Source organism: Equus quagga, chromosome 3 (genome assembly GCF_021613505.1).
Source record: "Equus quagga isolate Etosha38 chromosome 3, UCLA_HA_Equagga_1.0, whole genome shotgun sequence".
NCBI classification, from domain to species: domain Eukaryota; kingdom Metazoa; phylum Chordata; class Mammalia; order Perissodactyla; family Equidae; genus Equus; species Equus quagga.
Window position 1 is genome coordinate 134166583 of NC_060269.1, and position 22081 is coordinate 134188663.

The following is a 22081-nucleotide window of genomic DNA, read 5'->3' on the forward strand; positions in this document are numbered from 1 at the left end:
CCAGATTTTAACGTACTTTGTTGCTCCGTGTGACAATCTTCACAGTAAAAGCTACCCTTGCAATAATCTATCAGTTTAACAAACCCCAAACTTTACAAATTAATACAACACAATCTAAATGCACCATAAATTTATATTTGTTAATCTTGATATTAGAACATTTAAACATTTCAAACTACATAAAAATATGACAAACAATATAAAATAGAAAGAAATTTGTTGACAACTTATTTCCAAAACATCACTATTTCTTATATTGCAATTAAGCAACAAGACTGCTTACATAGCTCTCCAGAAAACATATAGTGTTTTTAGTGGAGTGTTATCAATAAAAATCAGCACAGTCCCACACAATAACGTCTCTGATTTATTATCTCTTCCACAGTACAAATTTTTCACAAACCATAAATCCTTTGCAGTTATTTGAAGTCTGTAAACAAGTGCCGGATCCCCACATCCCCCCCCTCAGTTTAAGCTTGTGAATGTTTTAAGTCCTTCCATCAAGTTTTAACTCTTCCACTTGCATAAGGAATCAAGAGCCTTCTGTCTTTAAATTATTCATATTTTATCATACAGCCTGCAATGCAGTAAATCACAGTGAAAGCCCTGGGAAAAACAAAACAACATGATCTTTACAGCAGGACTTGAAACTTTATAATATTAAATGCATTTAAAGAAGCTTCCCATAATAAAAGTGTGGGTTTTCATTTCCAGAAATCAAGTCAATTAGAAACCCTAGGTTCTACTTAAAAACCCATTTTGATCTAAAAGTGAAAACAGTCCCCCATCCATAGTCATTTTATAAACTCTAGACAGTTTCACTTGCAGAGATTTTTTTCCAGTCTGGAAAACAGTAGTGCAATTAGTTTTACTTCTTTTAAGTTATTTAGTCCAGGACGTAAATAGCTGTGGAAAGATAAGAAGATGCTCCGGTAAACAAGAAAATTTTGCAAGCCCATGCTGGCTTACTAGTCCATTAAAGCTTGTAAGTCCATAGTGGCTTTCAACAAAATGTTGTATATACATCACTAACAACAAAGCAGAAATAAATAGGCAGAAATGACTGTAAACTGTCTCATCTCCTAATGATTTTTCAGTAATAACTGGCTTGATGAATTGATTTATATAGTCATTTAAATAAGCAAACAATCGACAGTTGCCCTTAAGGACATTCCACTATGGCATCCAGTATGGAAAGCCCCAATGGAGTTACATTCCTAAAATTAAAACAAAAAGGGGGAGTAGAGGGTGGGAGATAAAAGTTTAAAGATTCCACTTGAATGGAATTCCACCAAGTCAGCCAGTTCACTTAGATTTCTTCTTAAAGAGGCTTTTAATTTTTGATGGCTTTTTGCTTTTCTCTCCATTATGACAAAGGTCATGTGGGATGCTGCTTATCCTGGCAACATTTGGGGCTTCCTGAACTGGTTTACTGTCGTTCCCAGCTGAGGAACACGATGTGTGGCGAGGTTTAGGCACCGGGATGCCACTAGAAAGCTGGTTCATGCTACAGGATTTCTCCAAGATGCCATTGTACACTTTGCTTGCAGGACTGAAGATCATACTCTTCGTTTCTGTCAGACCTACACAATCAGGAGAACCCCGAGAGATTTCTGCAGTTATGGGTGAATCTCCCCTGGATGAATCCTCTAGAGACAGCTCATCTCTCGATATCTTTCGAGGAGACAAAGTTTGGTATATCTCAAGGCTTGAAGGAGGAGACTGTTTCCTTCCAAAGGAAGAATTTAAGGAGTCACATTCTGAAGCTGTGTCTGGCACTTCCCTGCATGAGAGAGAGGCAAAGGCAAAATTTTAAATCAATATGTTCTGAAGAGTACCAGCAGACGTTCTAACTAATTCTAACTCAAACAACTTCCATCGTTTAATCTATTGGAATGTAAAAGGGGAAAATACTGAAGTTCTATACACATTTCAATAAAATTAGAAAATTACTACTTTAAATAACTCAATGTGTAATTTTTAACATAAACTATAATAATGAAATATTCTAATCTGAGAAACATTATAATTTAAGTTACACTTTCTTCAGTTGTCAAGAGAAATGGAAATGTTTAAATTTCACAGATTTTTTTCTTATTTCAGCTACTTTTGTGTTTTGTTTCAATACTGAGTATTTTTCTTTCTAAATCACATAGTTGACATTGTGTATCTGAAAAGATGACTTTTAGTAGCTGCCTATCCCTTTATTTAATTTTTCAGTCATTTAAATTGATGAAATATAACTTCCTAAGGAAGGAAGAAAGGAAAGTGCTAAGCTAAAATGTTAAGTTCTCCCAAGTTTAAAAAAAGGAGGAAAGGAGTTAAGGTGCAACAGGGTGGGGGCATGGATGGGAGATGAAAGTCAATGAGATAATCCTGTTTTTCAAAAAGGAGACATTCAATAAATTCTTACAGGTTTATTCCTTTGTGATTTGCCCCCCTTTCTCCATAGCAGAGAGAGAAGAGAAATAAAGAGAGAAAAAATAAAGTTCACAACCTCAAACCCAACATACAGTAAATGCTTTCAGCCATTCCTTCAAAACATATCTCAAACCCACCACTTCTCACTCTCCCGCTGCTACCATCCCTCTTCCTAAACCACCATGAGGTCACCTCAGTGATTGCGACAGCTTCCTAACTGGTCTCCCTGCTTCCATTCTTCTTCCTCCCTCTTAGTTACTTCTCTACATGGCTGTTAAAGTGGTTTTTAAAAATGCAATCAGGGAACATCATTTTCTTGCTCAACTTTCCAATGCTTCCTTTCATACTCAGACTAAAATCCAAAGTCCTCGCCAAGTCCACAGAGTGCTGTCCCATCAGGTTCACAGCTACCCCCGCCGCCAAGCTGCATGCCCTACCATTTCTGCCTCATTCCACCACGGCATCCTCCTTGTTCCTCCCATGTGCCCATCTTGTGACTGCCTCAGGGCTTCTGCACATGTTTCCTGCGCCCCATATTTCCTTCCCCTCCATCTCTACAAGGCTTACTTCTCCATGTCATTTGGGTCACTGCTCAAACGCTCTCTTTCCAGAGATGCCTCCCCTACCCACCCTATCTAAAATAGCATTCTCTTTCCTTTTACCTGCCTTTGTTTATCATCCCAGAATTTACCACTACATAAAATGATATTTTATGTTAACTTATTTACAGTCAGTTTCCCCAGAAGAAAAGAAACTTAATGAGGACAGGGAATCTTATTAACTTCTGTATTCTCTGTACTGGAATAGTGGCAAGCTCACGGTGGGTATTTAATAAATATGTTGAAAGAAAGAAAGAAAGAAAGGAGGGGAAGGGGGAAAGGGAGAGAAAGAGAGAAGAGGAAAGAAAGGAGATCTTGAAGACTAGGGATCATGCCTTAATCATTTTTGTATGTACCATGCCTGACGTAAATATTGTTCATTCTATGAAAAGAATGATTAAGAAATGAAAAGTAGGGTCAAGGTAGAAAGTAACTAGAAATAAGGTGGGAGAAGTAAGAGAGCTGAAGACAGAATAGAAAGGCAAGAACACACATGATTATAAGCCACCAGCTAGAACCAGGCCAGGACCTTGTCTCACTTGTCTTGGCAGCTCAAGTTATTAGAAAGTGCACCGCACACTGCAAGGACTACATTTATATTTATAGAATGAATGGACTAAATGATCTCTCACCTTGGATGACCTATGATTACTATCATTATTCATGTTATGATATGCATGTTTATTACTTTTGACATCTATTTTATGTTAATACCATATGTTAGATATATATTGGATTGCCAAAAATATTTAGTCATTTCTATGTACTTTACTCAAACATGTATGTGAAGATTGTCTTTATTACACTATAAGCTCTCAGAAGGTACGAAATCCCCTGGGCAAATACAGACTTAAATAAAGCTTTCATACAATACAGTTACATGTGCTACACAATTTTCCAATGCTTTCACAACTTGATAACAGGGAGTGCTAACAGAGGGCAGGAGGCAGTTCAGATAGGAAGAAATGACTCAGAAATCAATCACTGGTAGGGACTTTTCTGCTAGGCTTCTTTTTGGAGTGGATGTCCATTAATCGAACAGCATACATCACTGTTTCCTGAAGCTGTTCAACTTCCAAAGCCAGAAGCTGATTTAGTTACAATTTTCTGAATTTACCTCCTATTCTGCTACTTGGTTTGGCTGCTTTGTGTGTGAAATTCTAAGCTAGGTTAAAAATATTTCAAAAACTAGTCTCTAATCTCAATAATGTGTGAAAAGAATACCGATCTAAACTAGGAGACCTAGATTCCTGTCCTGGTCCTGCCATTAATCAGCTGTACAACCTTGGGCAAACCATTTAATTTAAACAGGTCTCAATTTTCCTGTCTGTTAAAGTAAGAGAATTTGATTAACCTCTAACATTACTTCCAGTTCTAACATCCTAATTCCAAAACAAGTAACAATCTGAAGTGTTGCTTCTTCTGCATAACTAGTCAGGTTTGTAGTGTGGGTTTAGCAGACCTTAAAATCTCCCATTTTTTTCTAGAGCATATATTCTTTGGAATGTTGAACTTAATTATGTGTACCATTTATGTTATTTTTCTATTTCCTTTTTCCCCCCACAGTGATGTGCAGTTGAATTCATATAAGTTTAACGCACATATGACAAGACTTAACTCAAGCAGAGGTTTAAAGGAATGTACAAGTGCATAATGCATAGAACATAAAAGATCAATAAACAGTAAATGTAGTTGTTATTGCTATGTACTATGTAAGGATTCTGTGGTTCAACACTTAAAACAATGAAAATGGAGAGGAGAAAAGTTTTCTGAATCTAAATTCTCCTCATATTTATGAGCTACCTGAGAATTTCTGACATTGCTATTTGAAATGAGGACTGAACACTTCCATCAATGCAAAAAATTCCATTGGGCAGCACAGCTCTAGAGTTTTCCTACTAATTTCCATAAGCCCACAAAAACTTAAGTTTTGTCAGTAGCGCCATCTTGCTGGTGACTATGATTTTGTCAGTAGCACCGTCTTGCTGGTGACTGCAGTTATGTTGCAAAAGTTATACAAAAAATTAATCACACAATGCTAACCAAGAAAAGCTGCATGAAATTCTCCAGGTGCAATGAGGATACACAACCTGCACTCTCTGCTTTGGAATACGCTATAATGATCACTTGGCTAATCATAAGATCTACTTTCACTAGTAGATCAAAAACTATGTATGAAAAATGATTATTTGATGATGTCAACTGAAGAATCACATGATAGAGAGCTACCAGGGATCATTCATGGAAAGCATCCAGCCCATTCTCTTTGGTTTTATTTCTCATGAGGACAATAAAGATTTCGGGGCCACACAACTACTAAGTGGTAAAATCAGAAATTAATACCAGCTTTTCTGTCATTTAACACTGTACTGCTCCAGAAGAGGAATGTGGTTTAGAAAGGGAGAACCTCAGGAGCAAGAGGTCTCATGGAGCACTGGGTCCTTAAGCTTGACCAGAATATATTGCTGCTATATTCATTTTATAGAAAAAACTGTTACGAATATAATTTCCTCCTCTAATTCCCAATATTTTCTTAAACCTTTGGCAACTGATACCTCTTGACTGCTAGCAAGTACCAGCATATGACAGAAAAAATCATTAAGTGGCAACAAATATTTCAAAAATTCAGTCATACTTAATGGTTCTTTGGCTCAAGTATATTTAAGTTCATACCTTTATATTTTACAAATAAAACTGACTAGTTTATGTTCTGAGATTTGAGTCAATTGTGTGCAATGGCCTCTAAGCAGTTATACCTCAAAAAACCTACCTATGTCTGTAGTGGGCAGAATTCTAAGATGGTCCCCAAATTCCTAGCCCTGGTTTACACACATCTTCTCCACTTAGTTATTCTATCAAACACTAATATAGGTGCTGCTATGAAGGGATCTGAAGATGTAATTAAGGCCCCAAACCAGTTGATCTTAAGATAGAGAGATTAGTATCCAGGTGAGCCTTTTAAATTTGGATCTAGTGATTAGAGATGGAGGAAGTTAGAGATTTAAAGCAAAGGAGAGCTTTGACAGAAGGGATATTGTCTGTTGCTGGCTTTGAAGATGGAGGCCACATGTAGCAAGGAATAGTAGGCAGGCTCTAGGAACTGAGAGTAGCCTGTGGCTAAAAGCAAGCACGGAAACCAGACCTCAGTGGTATAACCACATGGAATTGAACTCTGCCACCTCCAAGTGAGCTGTGAAGAGGCTCCCAAGCTCCAGATAAGAAAAATGCCCATCCAACACCTTGATTTCAGCCTTGTGAACCCCTGAGCAGCAACATCACACTTGGATTTCGGCATACAGAACTGAGAGCTAATAAATGTGTTTTGCTTGAAGCCACTATGTTTCTGGTAACTCCTTACGCAGCAATAGAAAATTCATATAAGGCACCACTCCTACCCACCCCACTCCCACCTCCTACATGCCACTTCACATCCACCCAGCCCAACATATACTGTAGTTCACTCAGTGCCAATACCATTGCTTTTCAGCAGAGAAGTAAATGGCCTCTTCCTCCTCTTCATTTCGATACAGAGCAGGGCAACTTGACACTGACAGGATATCTGGATCAGGGGAAGGCAATGAGTGCTGTGTGTGCTGGGGATGGTGGGGATGCCGAGGGTGTGACGAGTGAGGAGCATGTGGAGGAAGCTGCGCACGCTGAGACTGCGGTGAGGACGGCACAATGCTGCGACGAGAGCGACACAAGCTACTGCTTCTGGCTAATGACCCCGCAGGTTTAGCCATGGCCCCTGAAAACCAAACATGAATAAATAAAAACACTCATAAAATCCTATGCGCCTTTTATGCACAATACAAACACACAAAAAAAGAGAACTGATGTTACTAATATGTCACCATTTAATCTACCATTATTGAAGTAAGTAACTGCACAATTATTACTATCCTCTATCACCTATACTGCTCCTCAGGAAAATTAAGAAATAAAAAATAAAACTGAAAACAGGTCTAGAAAATGAACAGAAGTGAACATAAACACATGAGGCTTTAATATAAAATTTGACATTACTAACCAAAAAGGGTTAAAAATTTACCCAAGATAAATCCTTAAATTTAAAAATACAACATATTTATAAGGAATCTGTACTTTGTTGCCATCCTTTTCATGAATTTTAACATTAAAAGAAGAAAACTATCAGTAAAAAATCGGTTGGATTTTTTAATGTTTATCTCTTGAGTTAGTGCAACATGTTTGTACTTTAAGAAGTTTTAAATCAAGGATCATTTAAATACTGCATACACAGTCTCACAGCTAGTTAGGCAGAGGTCAGACTAAAACTTGTTTCTTGAACACTGATTATTGTGGAACTAACCAGAAGTCTTAGATTCTCTTGTTTCTGCTATCAGTTGCAGTCTAGATGCATGCAGATAGTATACAAACTTCCTCTACGTGCTTAGTATCGTCATTAAATAGGCACTCCATTTCTTTGCCTTAATTGAAGCATAACTCTCCTAAGAACAACTTCTCAAGCTGAAGCTGTTTATTCTTGTATACTTCATATACTACAACGTCAGAACATCAGGTTGGTGGCCTTCTCACTCCCCAATATTGTCTGTACACCCTTACTCCTACACCCTTTTATGAAAATGTGTTCCTTCTGAAGCCCACACTATTAAGTCATGTGAATTTTTCACCTCCACTTCACTAGTCACTTCCTGGTCATTCTTTCTCTCTCTTACCAGTCCACCCAACCTATCACGAACTTGAGCAATCCCATTTGTAAGACCTACGCAACACTTTAACCATGGTTTTTATCTCTTCTCATATGACATTTACCTCCAGCTCTACCACTCACCCTCATGCCTCGTCTTGCCATCATTTGGAACTGCTCCATATTTGAAATCAGACAATTTAGATTCTGACCATTTTTCTACCTTTCTAGTTCACAGATTCTGTTCCTTCCACTTATCTGTCCCATGCTCTACCCCAAGCTCAAGGACTTTACCTATGGATTATCCCTTCTGTTGCCTTTATTTTCATCTTCTCCCTTTCTATTTCCCGTCAGTATTTAAAAACCAACGCTGAAAAAACAAACTTAAAAAACAGATAAACAACAGCAACAAAAAAAAAACCCTCCTCTACCTAGACTGTTTTTCAGCTGACATCTCTCTCCCCGCTCTTATGAAAAACAATTCTCTATGTTACTTTCTCTACTATTTCATCTTCACTCATTCATCAGAGGAACCGTAAAATGTTTCCGTACAATTTCACTACAATTATTCTCAACAAAGTTATAATCTACTTCCTTGCAGCTAAAGTCAGTGAGTATCTCAATCTTCCTCGACATTGGACCAGCACCTGCTATTACTTTGTCCTCTCCTTAACTTCTCTTAACCACGTTCTCACCCCGCTCTGTATTTACCTTTCCCTAAAGTGTTGGTCTTCTTCAAAGTTCTGCTCTAGGCCTCATTCTAGTCTTGTTCCACTTATTCTTCTTGAGAAATTTCATCCACTCTCATGACTTCAATGATCATTTGCAGACTACAGAAGCCCAAATCAGTAACTCCAGCTTTAATCTTTTTCCTAAACTTTAGAACCTTGCAGCCAACTACGTACTGGACACTTGGATGCCCTATAGATGCCCAAACTGAATTCAACATTTTCCTCCCCAAACCCACTCCTTCTGTGTTCCTTTCCTTGGTAAATAACACCACCACTCACCCAGTTAATTAAGTTAACAACAGGCATTCTTGACTCTTCTTCGTCCATCATAATCCACATCTAGTTAATCATAAAGTGTTTCCAATTCTACTTCCTTAATAACTCTCAGATTTGTTCATTTCCCTACATCCCCACCACTGCTGCGTTATGCTGGACTACTGTACCAGCCTAATAACCGATCTTTCTCCTTAAATTTATTCTCCATACTGCAGCCTGCCTGATCACTCTAAATTGGAAAAGGAATGTAACATTTTATTGCTTAAAACCCTTAAATGCCTCCCCATTACTTTTAGGATTAGAATAAAGTCAAACTCCTTAAGATGGCTTAGAATGCCCTATTTACCTAGCTTCTATTTTGGAACTTGTGTCCCTCTTCTCTGTTACAGAACACTGGGAACAGTACACCTCTCTCAGCTCCCAGAATTATTCTCTCTTGCCTCCATGCCTCCTTTCCCCAACTTTTCCTTGACCTCCCATCTCACGACTTTGCTAAATGGCAGTTCCTCCAGGAAGTTTCCAAACCCTCCAAGTTTGAGGTCAGTGTTTGCCCTCTTGCGCTCACATGGCAATACCACAGTATATTTCCCCATCATGTAACTTATCTCAGCACATTGCTTGTCTGTCCTCCATTAGACTGTAAGTTCCACGAAGGCAGTAATTGTGTATCATGTTTAACACTGCATCACAAGTAGCACAGTGCCAGGCAAAAAGCAGACACACAATAAGTATTTACTGAGTGAATCAATGAATGGTTCAAACAGAAAAAATTACGGAAATAGCAAAAGATTGATAAGGAGAAAATGAGGTGAAATTAAAGGGAATATTTTCAGAATTTTTGACCACCTCCCTCAGAACTGTACACGGCTTCTTCCAAACATAAATTATATACTATGAAAATATTTGTAATTTAGTAGGCAACTAGAATTTTCTCTCACTTGTTTATAATGATTTATAGATTGGAAAACAAGAAGAGACCCTGACAATCTTTAGTCTGAAGTTCTCACTTTGCCAAAGAAGAAACAATATCCTACAAATACTAAAAGAATGTGCCCAAAGTGACACAGATAATTAAGTTCCACAAGTCTCAGCATGTACTACAACCATTCTCATCGATCACTGGTTATGTGGAATATGCAGTAAAGTGTAGCCAGATTCAGTCATGACTGTAGATGTGAGGAGAAGGGCTGAGAAGAATCAAGATTTACTGCTTGGAAAAATGAGTACTACTCACAGAGATGGAAAGATATTGCATGAACCTTTAAGAAGAAAGTAAATAGTTTATATGAGGAAAATTCTAAGTAATCCAATAAAGAATATAACATAAAGACGAGAATCTATAAATGGGTCACATCTAGAAATTGTTTACAACTCTAAAATCTTTTCCAAAAGTTTTCTTTTTACATATGTTGCCATCTCTTTTGCCAAGAAAAATGTACAAATTTTCCTAATGTATAACTGCATTAGAGTTATACACACTTAGAGTTGAGGGTCCTTCTTCCTTGTTGCTTCAAGAGGCTTAGACAGGGCTGCATACAGTTAAAACACCATAAAATTCATGTAGGATTAAAAATCAGTGCACTTTGACCTTGTAACAAGCTTTCCTTTACAAATGTAAATATGTTTTAGGATATCTTCAGGCTATTATTAATTCCCAATGATGGTGGACATCCATCTCCTCTTGTGATATATAAGAGTAGTAAAATGAAACACTAAAGTTCACTATATAGAAATTTATTTCTGAGATAATTTTTCATTCTACTGTTAATAATTACATATAGAAGCATAGCAGTTTAATATGACCCTATTTTTCAAGCTGTATTTTCTTATGGCAGAGAAGATAAATTTTTGTTTTGTAATAAAGGATTCCCCCTGCTACAAACAACAAAAATAATAAATAATATATGAACTCCTGATTCTAGCAATATGGCAGTCAAAGGTAACCTGACCACTATTTCCCTACCTCCAACAACACACTTTAAATACCCTCAAACATCCTGATATGCTGAATAAAATATAACCATACTTTTAAATGCATAGGTGAGTTTGTAAGGAGGAAGAGAAAATTCTCAGATGTCAACATAGAGAGACTAAAAGTAAGAGCTAATAGGCCTATGAGTGATGCTGGAACTGCTGTGGGAGGTTCTCAGTCTCAGTAATTTAAGCGTTTGGATTTTAATTTGGGGATATAAATGATTTCTTGGGCCCAAATGAGGTGTAATTGTAAGTGAAGGCTCTGGATAAAAGCCTAGGCCTAGATAGGCTGCATCCTTCAATAAAAGGGTACATTAGAACTCTGACCAACGAACAAAGAAACTTCCTTCAATGCATGATCTCTGGAAACAGGGAGTTAAAAAGGCTCTTGTGAAAAACTCAATACTCTGGGTATTCAATACTCAAACTCAATACAAGCTAATTCACATTAGTTTGCAGTTCAAGTTTATACTATCAGAAGGGCCTGTGAAACCCTAATCCCAAAAGTTAACAAAAAAACTGGCCCTGAATAAGTGATACCCTTGAAACTACTGCCAGAAGCAACGGAAACCATTTTGAGGAGTACTCCTACCCCTCACAAAGTGTTTCCAGGGAAAAGAAAAAAAAAAAAGCAAGTCCCATTAAAACAGTTCAGTAAAAGATATACAACAGAAGGTTTACTATGCAAATTCAAAAAACAGATGCAATAATCAATCAAGAACATCAAATAATACAATTATCAAGTAAAACTAAAAAATAAAGATGTTTAAAATCATTAAACTATAAAATAATAACTTGAAAATACGAGAAAAAAACAAGGCATTAAAAAGTGGGAAAATGGGTAGATTTTATGAAGAATCAAGGAGAACTAACGGAAATAAAAACATAGTCATTGAAATGAAAAATTCAGAGGATGGCTTAAACAAAATTAGAGCTGAAGAAAGAATAAGTAATCTAGAAGACAGATCTGAGGAAACGTCTCCGAATGCAGCACAGATAGATAAAAAGACTATATAAAAAAAAGGCTCAGATGTGGAAGATAAAATAAGATCCAACATACAACTAACAGGCTAATATTCATTAGTCCTAATATTTCTATATAATTACTATTCCTGTAGGAGTGAATAAAGAAAAATAATATTTAAAGAGAAAGTGGTTAATAATTTTTTCATAATTGAAAAAGACATACATCCTCAGATTCAAAAAACACATCAAGTATCAGGGGGAAAAAATCAACACCTAACCAATTTATAGTGAAACTGCATAACAAAAGACAATGAAAACATTTCCTAAGGAATCAGGGAGAAATGAGAGAATACCTAAAAACAAACTGGAACAATTTGACTAAAATTTCTCAATATTAAGAATAAGGAGCCTGAAAATGATGACAAATATCTTCAAAATAGTAAGGGAGAAATAATTGTTAATCTAGAATTTGACACCAAGCTAAAATATTATTCTCAAGTGAGAGTGAAAATACATTTTCAGACAAAGGCTGAGAGAATTCACTGCTCCCAATCGCTCACTGAAAGACCTTTTACCAAGGAATATATTTTCAAGGAAGAAGAAGAGAAAAGGAAGGGGTAAAAAGCAAAATGCAACTATGAACAAAGAAAAGACATAAGTATATCTAAACAATAACAATAAAAAATGACTTATGGGGTATTCAAAACGTAAGAGAATACTAGGTAACATTATAACATATAAGATGGGGAGAGGACCGACTGAAATTAAAGCATCTGAAGATCCTTTAGGAGAATGAGAGAGAAGTTGAGGTGGGGAAAAAAGAAACCACAAAATAGTATGCCAGAGATAAATCCAAACAGATTAGCAAGCATATTAAATATAACAATCAAATTAGTTGGCCACTGAGATCTTCAAATGAGATGCAAAATAAAACCAGCTATTGCTATTGCTATACAGACATATCTAGAGCCTGATGATGGAAAAATTTTAAAGAGAAAAGACATGCTGGCAAATATTAATCAAAAGAAAACTATTCTAGTTATTTTAATATCAGATAATACAAACTTAAAGGCAAAAATTATTATTACTCATAAAGTCTCTACATAATTATAAAAGGAATAGCTAATATTTAAAAAAGATATTACACCTGAACTTGTATTCACCAAATAACTTGGTTCAAACCATATAAAATGGAAATAAGCAGAATTACAAGGAGAAATTGATAAATGTGGGAGATTTTAACAAACATCCCTCTGCAACTGATAGAAAAGCAGACAAAAATGTCTAAGTATATAGATTTTATCATCACACCTGATTTAGCCAACAATACAGTACCCTATAATTAAATATTAAGAAAAGGTACTTTTCAGATATTAATGGAAATTTAAAATATTTGATCAAATAAGCACTAGGTCATGAAACAAGTTTCAGGAAATACCAAAGAATAAATGTCATATAGATACTATTCCTTAACCACAACACAATTAGAAATCAATCAGTAAAGACGTTTTTAAAAAACAACCACCGAACAAAAACCAAAACAAAACAAACATACATTTGGAAACTGAAACACATACTTCCAGATAATTCAGATTTCAAGGAAGAGATATATTAGAAGTTTGAAACATTTTAAAACTAGATGATAAAATATACATATCAAAACTTGTGGATTAGGTTAATGTGGTTCTCAGAGGGAAATTCACAGCCATAAAGTCATACACTAAGGAAAACAAGGACTGAAAAATTCGTAAGCTAGGTGCCTAAATGTTAAAACAAACAAAAAAGTACATTGCAATAAAGGAAATAAAAGATAGCAGAAATAAATGGAGAATATCAACAATACTAACAAGTTAGTTCTTTGAGGAATGAAAGAGTGAAATAAAACTGACAAATTATGCCAGATTAATCAAGGGAGGGGAAATGAAAAGAAGATTTAAAGATGTAAGTAAGATTTTAAAAAACCATATAAAATACTATGGACAACTTCAAGCCAACAAATTTTAAAATTCAGATAAAACAGACAATATTCTAGAAACATATAACTTAAGAAATCTAGACTTTTAACCATTATAAGCTGAAACAATAGTTAAAAAAATCTGTCCCCTTCCCTCCAACCAACAAACACACGCACACACGCCAAGCTCAATTTCTAAGTAATTTCTCCAAAATCTCCAAAGAACAAGTTATCTGTATCTTATACTATTTCAGAGTATAGAAAAAAATTCAAAACATTTATTAGGGATTATTACGGGTTAGGGTCTGTTCTAAGTGTTTTACGGGTATTATTTAACTTAAATTACAAAATAACTTCACAGGTAGGTTACACTTCACAGACAGGAAGCTGAGACTCAGAGAAAATACCTCCTATAAGCATACACAAAAAATAAATGTTTTGTGGGACATTCAAAACAAAACACTAGACAACATTAACATATAAGATGGAGAGGGGAGTGAGATATATATAAGACGGTGGAGTAAAGATTCAAATCCAACCAATCTTGTTATAGAGCCCAAATTCTTAACCACTACATTATACTGCCTCTATAAGAGTAGAAAAGAATGGAATGGAAAAATAAAGTGTATTCCTTGACTCATTTTGTGATGCTAATATAACCTTGATACCAAAATCAAACGAACAGTGTCGAGAAGGAAAATTATTGGCTAATCTAATGTACGATCAAAGATGTAAAAACCCTAAGTAAAATAATATAGCAAACCAAATCCAAAATAATATAGTAAACCAAATCCAATTTATTATAGAAACTGCACATTGTAACGAAAATAGTTTCACTGACATTCAAAGGAATTTATTTAAACAGATTAAAATTCAACAGAATAAAGAAAAATAGGGGCCAGCCCAGTGGCTGAGTGGTTAAGTTCGTGTGCTCTGCTTCAGCAGCCCAAAGTTTCGCTGGTTCCTGGGCATGGACATGGCACCGTTCATCAGGCCATGCTGAGGTGGCATCCCACACAGCACAACCAGAGGCACTCACAACTAGAATATACAACTATGTACTGGGGGCTTTGGGGAGAAGACGAAGGGGGAAAAAAAGAAACGATTGGCAACATGTTAGCTCAGGTGCCAATCTTGAAAAGAAAAAAGAAAATGAAAACAACTGATCACCTCAAATCGTGCAGAAAAAAAAATTGGTAAAATTTAACATCAAGTGATTTAAAGGAAAAATCATTCTTAGCAAAATAGGAATAGAAATTAATTTTCTTAACTTAAAGTAATCTATCAAAAACAAAGAGCAAAAAAATCACACTTCATGATTTCCAGAGAAATATTGGAGGCATTCTCTCTAATGTCAGAAATGGCAATTGCTATTGCCTGCAATAACCACTTTTATTCAACATTTTACTGGAGGTCCCAGATTGGACAATAAGGAGGAAAATGCATTAACAACTGGAAAGGAAAAAATAACTCATTATTATTGTCCACACAAAAAAATCCAAAAGACTCTCATTAGAGAATTTAATGTTTCCATATAGTGCAAGATCAGCATACCAAAAGCAACAGCATTTTCCTAAAGATCAGCAACGGGCAATTCGAAGTACAATATTTTTAAGAAAGGCAACATGTGTAACTACAAAAAAACAAGCTATAAGGTACCTAGAAATTAATCTTTAAAAAAAGGACATTCGGGGCCAGCCCAGTGCATGTTCCGCTTCAGCGGCACGGGGTTCATGGATTCATATCCCAGGCGCAGAACTACACATTCCTCATCAAGCCATGCTGTTCTGGCATCCATACATAAAATAGAGAAGGATTGGCACAGATGTTAGCTCAGGAACAATCTTCCTCAAGCAAAAAAAAAAGAGGAAGACTGGCAACAGATGTTAGCTCGGGGCCAATCTTCCTCACCAACAACAACAAAAAAAAGGACATGCAAGAACTGTACAGAGAAAATTATAAATTTTATTTAAATAAAAGGAGATCTCAATAAAATTTCTGAATAACAACTCTTCGCAAATAAATCAATAAATTCAAAGCAATTCCAGTAAAAGCCCAATGGCCAAAAGTAGCAATTCTGGTCATGAATAATAAAGGAAAATTTAGACCTATCAAACATCAATACTATAAAACTATATAAAGCAACTAAAGCAGAATAGGACCAATGGAAGAAAACAGAGAGCCTGGAAGCATTTATGTATCTATGGAGAGAAGTGGTATTACAAATCAGCAGGGATTGAGCAGGAATGAGGCTGGGACAACTGTCTGTCCATACATCAAGAGATATATTTCGATTCCTCCTCACGATATGAACAAAAATAACTTCCAGGTAGATTAAAAGACTAATGGATTAAAGCAAAACTTAAAAACTTTTAGGAGATCAAACAATAATTTATCATCTTCTGAAAAAGACATAAAGAAGACATAAAAAGCACAAATCAGATTCATAATTTGTCATTAAAAATGATTTTTAAAAACTCATATGATTAAAAAAGAAAATAAATAATGTAGGACAGTAAAAAAGAAAAGTCAAAGCCTAGGAGAAAATACCTGCAACCCTCGAATAATCAGAAAAATAAAAAAAAAACAAAAAGAAAAATCTCTTCCAGACCAGTCAGATTGGTTAGGAATCTTGGAGAGATTCCATAGCAGGAACAAGCAACTCAGAGAGGAAGAAATGACAAAGACCCATAAATGAAATGGTACTCAATCTCAGTAGTCAATAAGGAAATAAACATTTTAATAACAGTAAGGTATCATATCACATCCATTCGAGTTATAAAACAAATCAGATCATTCCAAGAATTGGAGAGGACAGGTAGACAGGCACTCTTACAAACGGTGGGCGTGTGAACTGATAGAGCCATTTTGAGAGCAACTTAGCAATGACTAATAAAAGGTACCTTACCAATGACTCAGCAATCCATTTCCAGGTGTCCACCCAGAGCAACTCTCAAAGTTATGCACAAAGAAAGAGTTAAAGATACTCACTGCAATATTGTTTGTAAGCGCAAAAAAGTAGAAAGAACCTATCTCAGTAGAAAAACAGATAAATAAACTATGGTTTATTATTACAATAGACAGATACACTGTGGTTAACTCTTATTAAACAGTTACAGTGAATTTAATCTATATACAAACATGGAAAATTTCTAAAACATACTTCTGAGCAAAAAGGAGTTGCGAAGCGATACCTAGAGCTTGATAATATTTATGTAAACTTTTTAAACAAACAGCAATTGTACCTATTGCTTATGGATATACCTGCTGTAATTAAAGTACAGCAGACTTTAGAATGATACACAACAACTTTAGAAGAATGGGAAGAGGAGGTGAGGTGGTTTAGCTGTATCTGTAATGCTTTATTTCAGAGAAAAAGACATGAATAAGGCAAAACGTTAAAATCTGCTTATCTTTGTAGTAGGTGAGATTATCTTCAGTATTTTAAGTCCGTCTGAAGGGCTTTATAACAAGAAAGTTTAAATAAATTGCTACCACATTCCCACTATGAATATTTAGCAGATACTATAAAAGTAATAGGAAAACAATTATAATCTGTTCTTCTACCCACACAGCGCTAACCTTTGATATTATTTTGTCTTTTTTCTTTACAGACAACTAAACATAGACAATATTATCCTGTGAATAGTTTTACAATCTTTTACTTTGCTCTTACCATACCACAGAATGTTTCCTTGTGATTATTTTATACTTACACAATTTACACATACCCATGGTACAAACTGAAAACTGTTCAGAGGGTATATAATGAAGATCCTTCATCCCACCCTAGAGCCCAGTCCTACTACCAAGACTTTCTTCTTTATCAGGTCCAGAAGTTACGCTTTTATAACTAAGCAGAATGGAGTATCACTGTTGTGCCACTGGGTGGAGGCAGAGCTCTCAAAGTGTAATCTTCGGCAAGAGTTATTTTTCAGAAATAATAAATTTGATCACAGCATTTCCAGAACATACTAAACTAAAATCAACTCTTGCACTTTCTTCACATTTAAAAGTTGAAATTTCTCTGTATATCACAATCACTGAAAACTTAATTATTCATGTTTAGTGTTGTTTTCTTTTAATACACACATGGATATCTTTCCCCCTCCAAAAAGTTACTTTAAAAAGAAAAGCACAGAAAAAACTAGTTAATTTAGGGAATACATCTTCATGCACATTTCTGATATTGAATAGTTGTGTATTCTAAGGAGGAACTACAACTTTAAAAGCTTTAATTTTCAAACAAAATCATGTGCTTATGAATCAGTATTGCATTTGGCAAACTTAAAGGCATATAATTCAAATAAACACAACTGACAATATTTAAACAGCAAAGTTAAGCCAGATCTGGAAATAACTTTGCAATCATCACTGTCTTGCAATGTGGGGCAAGTGAAATGAGTGGGGTCACATACTCCCAATATTCACTGCATTCACAAACTGTCCTCTCCTCCCTCCACTTTTAAGAGTTTAGTGCCTCCCCAATCTGCTTGCCGTATCTGTCTGTCATTAAGCCAGAGAATTAAAACCACAGAAATGAATACAAGTACACAGTCACTGACTATTTATTTGCAAATTTAGGGTTTTATTTAATAAAGTTGCTTTAAAAATTAGAACCCTTTCTAAATTATAGCTTCAGAAAAGCTGTAACAATTGGATAGAAAAATTCAAACTGGACAATGCTCATGTATCATGATTTGTCTTAAAGACTAAAATTTCTATGTAAGTTTTCAACCTATCAATGATTAAATCCTGCTCTCCATTCTTTGGAATCTTGTTCTCTCTCTAGTCATGCACCACTACCGACATTTCAGTCAACGACGGACGCATGTATGATGGTGGTCCCATAGAATTAGTACCATATAGCCTAGGTGTGCAGTAGGCTATACCATCTAGGTTTGTGTAAGTACACTGTATGATATTCGCACGATGACAAATCACCCAACAATGCATTTCTCAGAACGTGTGCCACGGTTAAGCAACACATGACCGTACACTGTTTCAAAAAGGTCACAAAGATTGGAAAAATGAATCAGGCAGGTAATAATCAAGGATAAAGAGTTTTTCAAATGATTTCTAATACAAGAAATACACCATTTGAAATGTAAACTCTCTATAACTTTGCAAAACCTCCAAATACTAATAAATTCTAAAATTTAGTAATAAAACCTAAAATATTTAAATTTCACCTTCTTACAAAAATGTATTCTTTACAACGTAAAAATTTTCAAAGAACAGAGCATAATAACGCAATACAGTGAAAAATGTACATGTTATAATCACCTTTGGGAGAAGTTCCATTTTCTAGCAACAAAAAAATATGACCTTTTCTAAACATAAACACAATTTAATATTGTTTAATGATAAATTGATTCAGTGTTTCATGAGTTAAATACAGCAGGATAATACTCTTTCAACAAAAGGACAGAATTGGAAAAGCAAAACAGAATACTAAAAAACATGCCTACTGGGAACGGCAACTCAATTTAAAATAAATTACAGTCTGGCTCAAAGTCATATAGTTGGTTAATTAGTGGTAGAGCTAGGACTGGAACTCAGGTTTCCAAGATCTTCCCCTAATTTTTACTTTCTACCATAGATTAAGCTGCCATTTGAAAGGATGTCTTCCCTCAAGGCTCAGCACTTCATTCATACAATGATTTAGCATGTATGATGTTTTATTATGTGTGTGTATGTATACGTGTACATGTGTGTATATAAATACATACACACACCTCATATAGCATTCTCAAACAGTAAACATTATTAACAACAAAAAGAGGAAAGAGAAAATGAAGAATACACGAAATTTTTATCGTAGATTTCGAAGTAAATGATTCATAAAAGGCAGTGCATAAAGTTACTTTAAAAACTCCACCAACTTTCTTTTTTGAGCTCACCACTTACCTGGAAACTGTGACACTATCGGGGGTGTATCTTCATCTAAGTCATCAACTCCTCCCGCAATTGGATAGGGTGGAATGGAAACTCTGGGCATCACCACCCAGCTGTGATCAGAATACAGGGAAGAGGTCAGGCTGGGGAGTCCCGAGTTATGGGCTATCTGAAAGCCACAGATCTTCTCAATCTGTTGCCAGCGAAAAAGTCGCTCTCGTAAACAAGTTGTCAACTCAGAGAGAGCTTTCCTGGAAAATTAATATTAGGATGAATTGTTGTTCATCAAAGAGTCTTTAATATGGCACTGAAAAAAGGCAAATTAATTTCAAGAAGAAATTACCCACTCTTAGAATTAGCATAAATCATGTAATCATACATGATTGAATGACAGATTAAAATATGAATTGTCTACAAATTACACATTTCAAGATAATAAAAATAAACAGATAGCTAAAATAACATTCTTACTTTGCTTCCAGAATTTTGTGGTCTACCTCATCTAGGGAGGAGCTATGTGCAACATGGAGAGTCCCAAAGACTGTGCTTCTCTTCTTTTTAATTTTCTCTGCCTAGAAACCCAAAGAAAGAAAAGTAAGGCTAGGTTTAGGAAAAAATACACATATACTAATGAAGTTTATTTTGTTTTGAATATATTAAGAATCATAAAATCAGTAGAGAATTATTAGCCAAGATATAGCCCTATTTTCCAAAAAAGAAAACAGATGAGAGAGAAAGCATGCTTTTCTAAACCAATCAATGTAACTCCAAACTGTTCTGGAGAATTTTTCTCTCATTTCTATGGTTCAGAAAGACCTGAATCTTCTAGTAAAACGAAGAGAATAACATTAACTATGTCTTACTGTAATGGAGGTGTTAGTAAGTGAACTGAGCTTTTTTTTTTTTTTTTGGCTAGAAATCAGATTAAGACAATCTTATTTCACACAATTTAATAAGAGTCAGACATTAATTTCTAGTAACTACTAACCTGAATCAGACATGAAGCAGCAACCTAGAGGAGAAAAGCTCTGTATAAAACATTTATGATAATGATAATAGGGATGCTTTTTAAATGACTTTAAGGTCATTCTGAAAGGTATATACTTCTCTAAATAAAGTAATTTTACTTTGCAGCCTATGATTATAAGTCAATTTATGCAATAAGTACCAATCCATGAAAAGAATCTGCAATAATAAAATTTTTATCCATATCTTTGTACGCTAATTAGTTAATCCCTTTAGAAATTAGGAAGCTTTGAAAAACAGTAGAGTACCTCATCTTTAGCAATAGCTAATTGCATTTCCGCATTTTGCCTTTTAATATTGTAGTACTGTACTTCTACTTCATGAGTTAACTGAAGCCATTTTTGAAGTGCATCTGGAACAGACCAGCTGCTTCTAAGTTCAAATTCTTTTTCAGCCTTTTTTAGAGCCATTCGAACCTAGGAGGGAGGGAGGGAGGAAGAGAGGAAAGAATTGGGGGAGAGGAAAGGAGGGAGAGAGAAAGAAGAACAGAGGAAGGGGAGGGAGAGAGGAGGAAAGAGAGAGAAGGAAGTGAGAAATTTCTCTTTTTAAAACATATTTAAACTAAAATACTTTTTTAAGATATTAAGATATTTTTGGAACCAAAATTAAGAGAAAAAGCAATTTTAATTATGCTCTTTGTAAACATCTTTTTAAATCATGAAGTCTAAAACAATGTTTTCCTAACATTAAAACTAAAGCTGAAATTTGAAGTGCATCTTAAACTCACTAAGCAAAGTGGTAAAGCCAGAAGATAGAGGGGGTTCATGTATATCTTAAGTTGCAATATTTAGTTTTTATAGTTTATAATAGCCGGACTCACTAAGAGAAAAAAAATCCAGGGCATGTACAAACTAAAACTTACGACATTTTTCTCATTCTGCATCTTTTTGTTTATGGAGTAGGATATGAAGAAGTGTGCAAAATAGGGTGAATACCAGTTCTCCTACCCCTTCTAATGTTCTCCTGAAGACCCTACTGTAGCTACGTAAATAGATACTCACTTTTTAAAGTAATTATACCATTCTTTTAAGTTTTTTCATGACATCTTTCTGGCCATTTATTTCTCACGATTACAAGCCTATCTGTCTGTTCTACCACTCCTATTTAATTTACCGCTTCTAACATACCAGAAAGTAGATAAATCAGCAGACCACGTGTAAATTTCAAGAAAATCGACTCTGAGTGAGAGTCTGCTTCATTTTTCCATGAGAAACTACGCATAGATTTCAGTGTCAGGATATCGAAGTCTTTCTTCTAGCTGCCCTTTAATAAACAGATAGAAAACTAAAATGCTTAGTATGTGAGGTGCTATTAAGTGATAAGGAAAAAAACTCTTAAGGAAAGCCTCACTAAGAAAACAACATAGAAAGAAAAGACAACCCATTAGGATAGCAAGAGCTCAAGCTAAAGATGTGTAAGGATACATAACAGAATTTATAGAATTATGTACACACTCAAGACCTTCAGACAAAGTGATAAGCGAACTATGGCACATCTGCTTCTGGAGCACCATAAGTGCAAATTAATTTTCCTCAAAGCGAAGTAAGGTAACTAAACTCCATTTCTA

The 22081-nt window shown here is 35.2% G+C and overlaps 1 protein-coding gene across 2 annotated transcripts in view; it reads right to left on the reverse strand.

The window, feature by feature from the left end:
* Positions 1 to 351: 351 nt before the first annotated feature.
* Positions 352 to 22081, reverse strand: part of STIM2 (stromal interaction molecule 2) — a 167346-nt gene continuing 145616 nt past the window's right edge. Inside the window, exons 8-13 of one of the 2 annotated variants that reach the window (XM_046656688.1) lie at positions 20763 to 20930; positions 20477 to 20500; positions 19960 to 20060; positions 19501 to 19739; positions 6495 to 6768; positions 352 to 1783 (exon numbers count right to left, since the gene is read on the reverse strand). In XM_046656688.1, coding sequence (XP_046512644.1) covers positions 1306 to 1783; positions 6495 to 6768; positions 19501 to 19739; positions 19960 to 20060; positions 20477 to 20500; positions 20763 to 20930 — 1284 coding nt within the window. In that variant the 3' untranslated portion in view covers positions 352 to 1305. The remainder of the gene's footprint in view (positions 1784 to 6494; positions 6769 to 19500; positions 19740 to 19959; positions 20061 to 20476; positions 20501 to 20762; positions 20931 to 22081) is intronic. The other variant, XM_046656689.1, reaches the window with a different exon arrangement.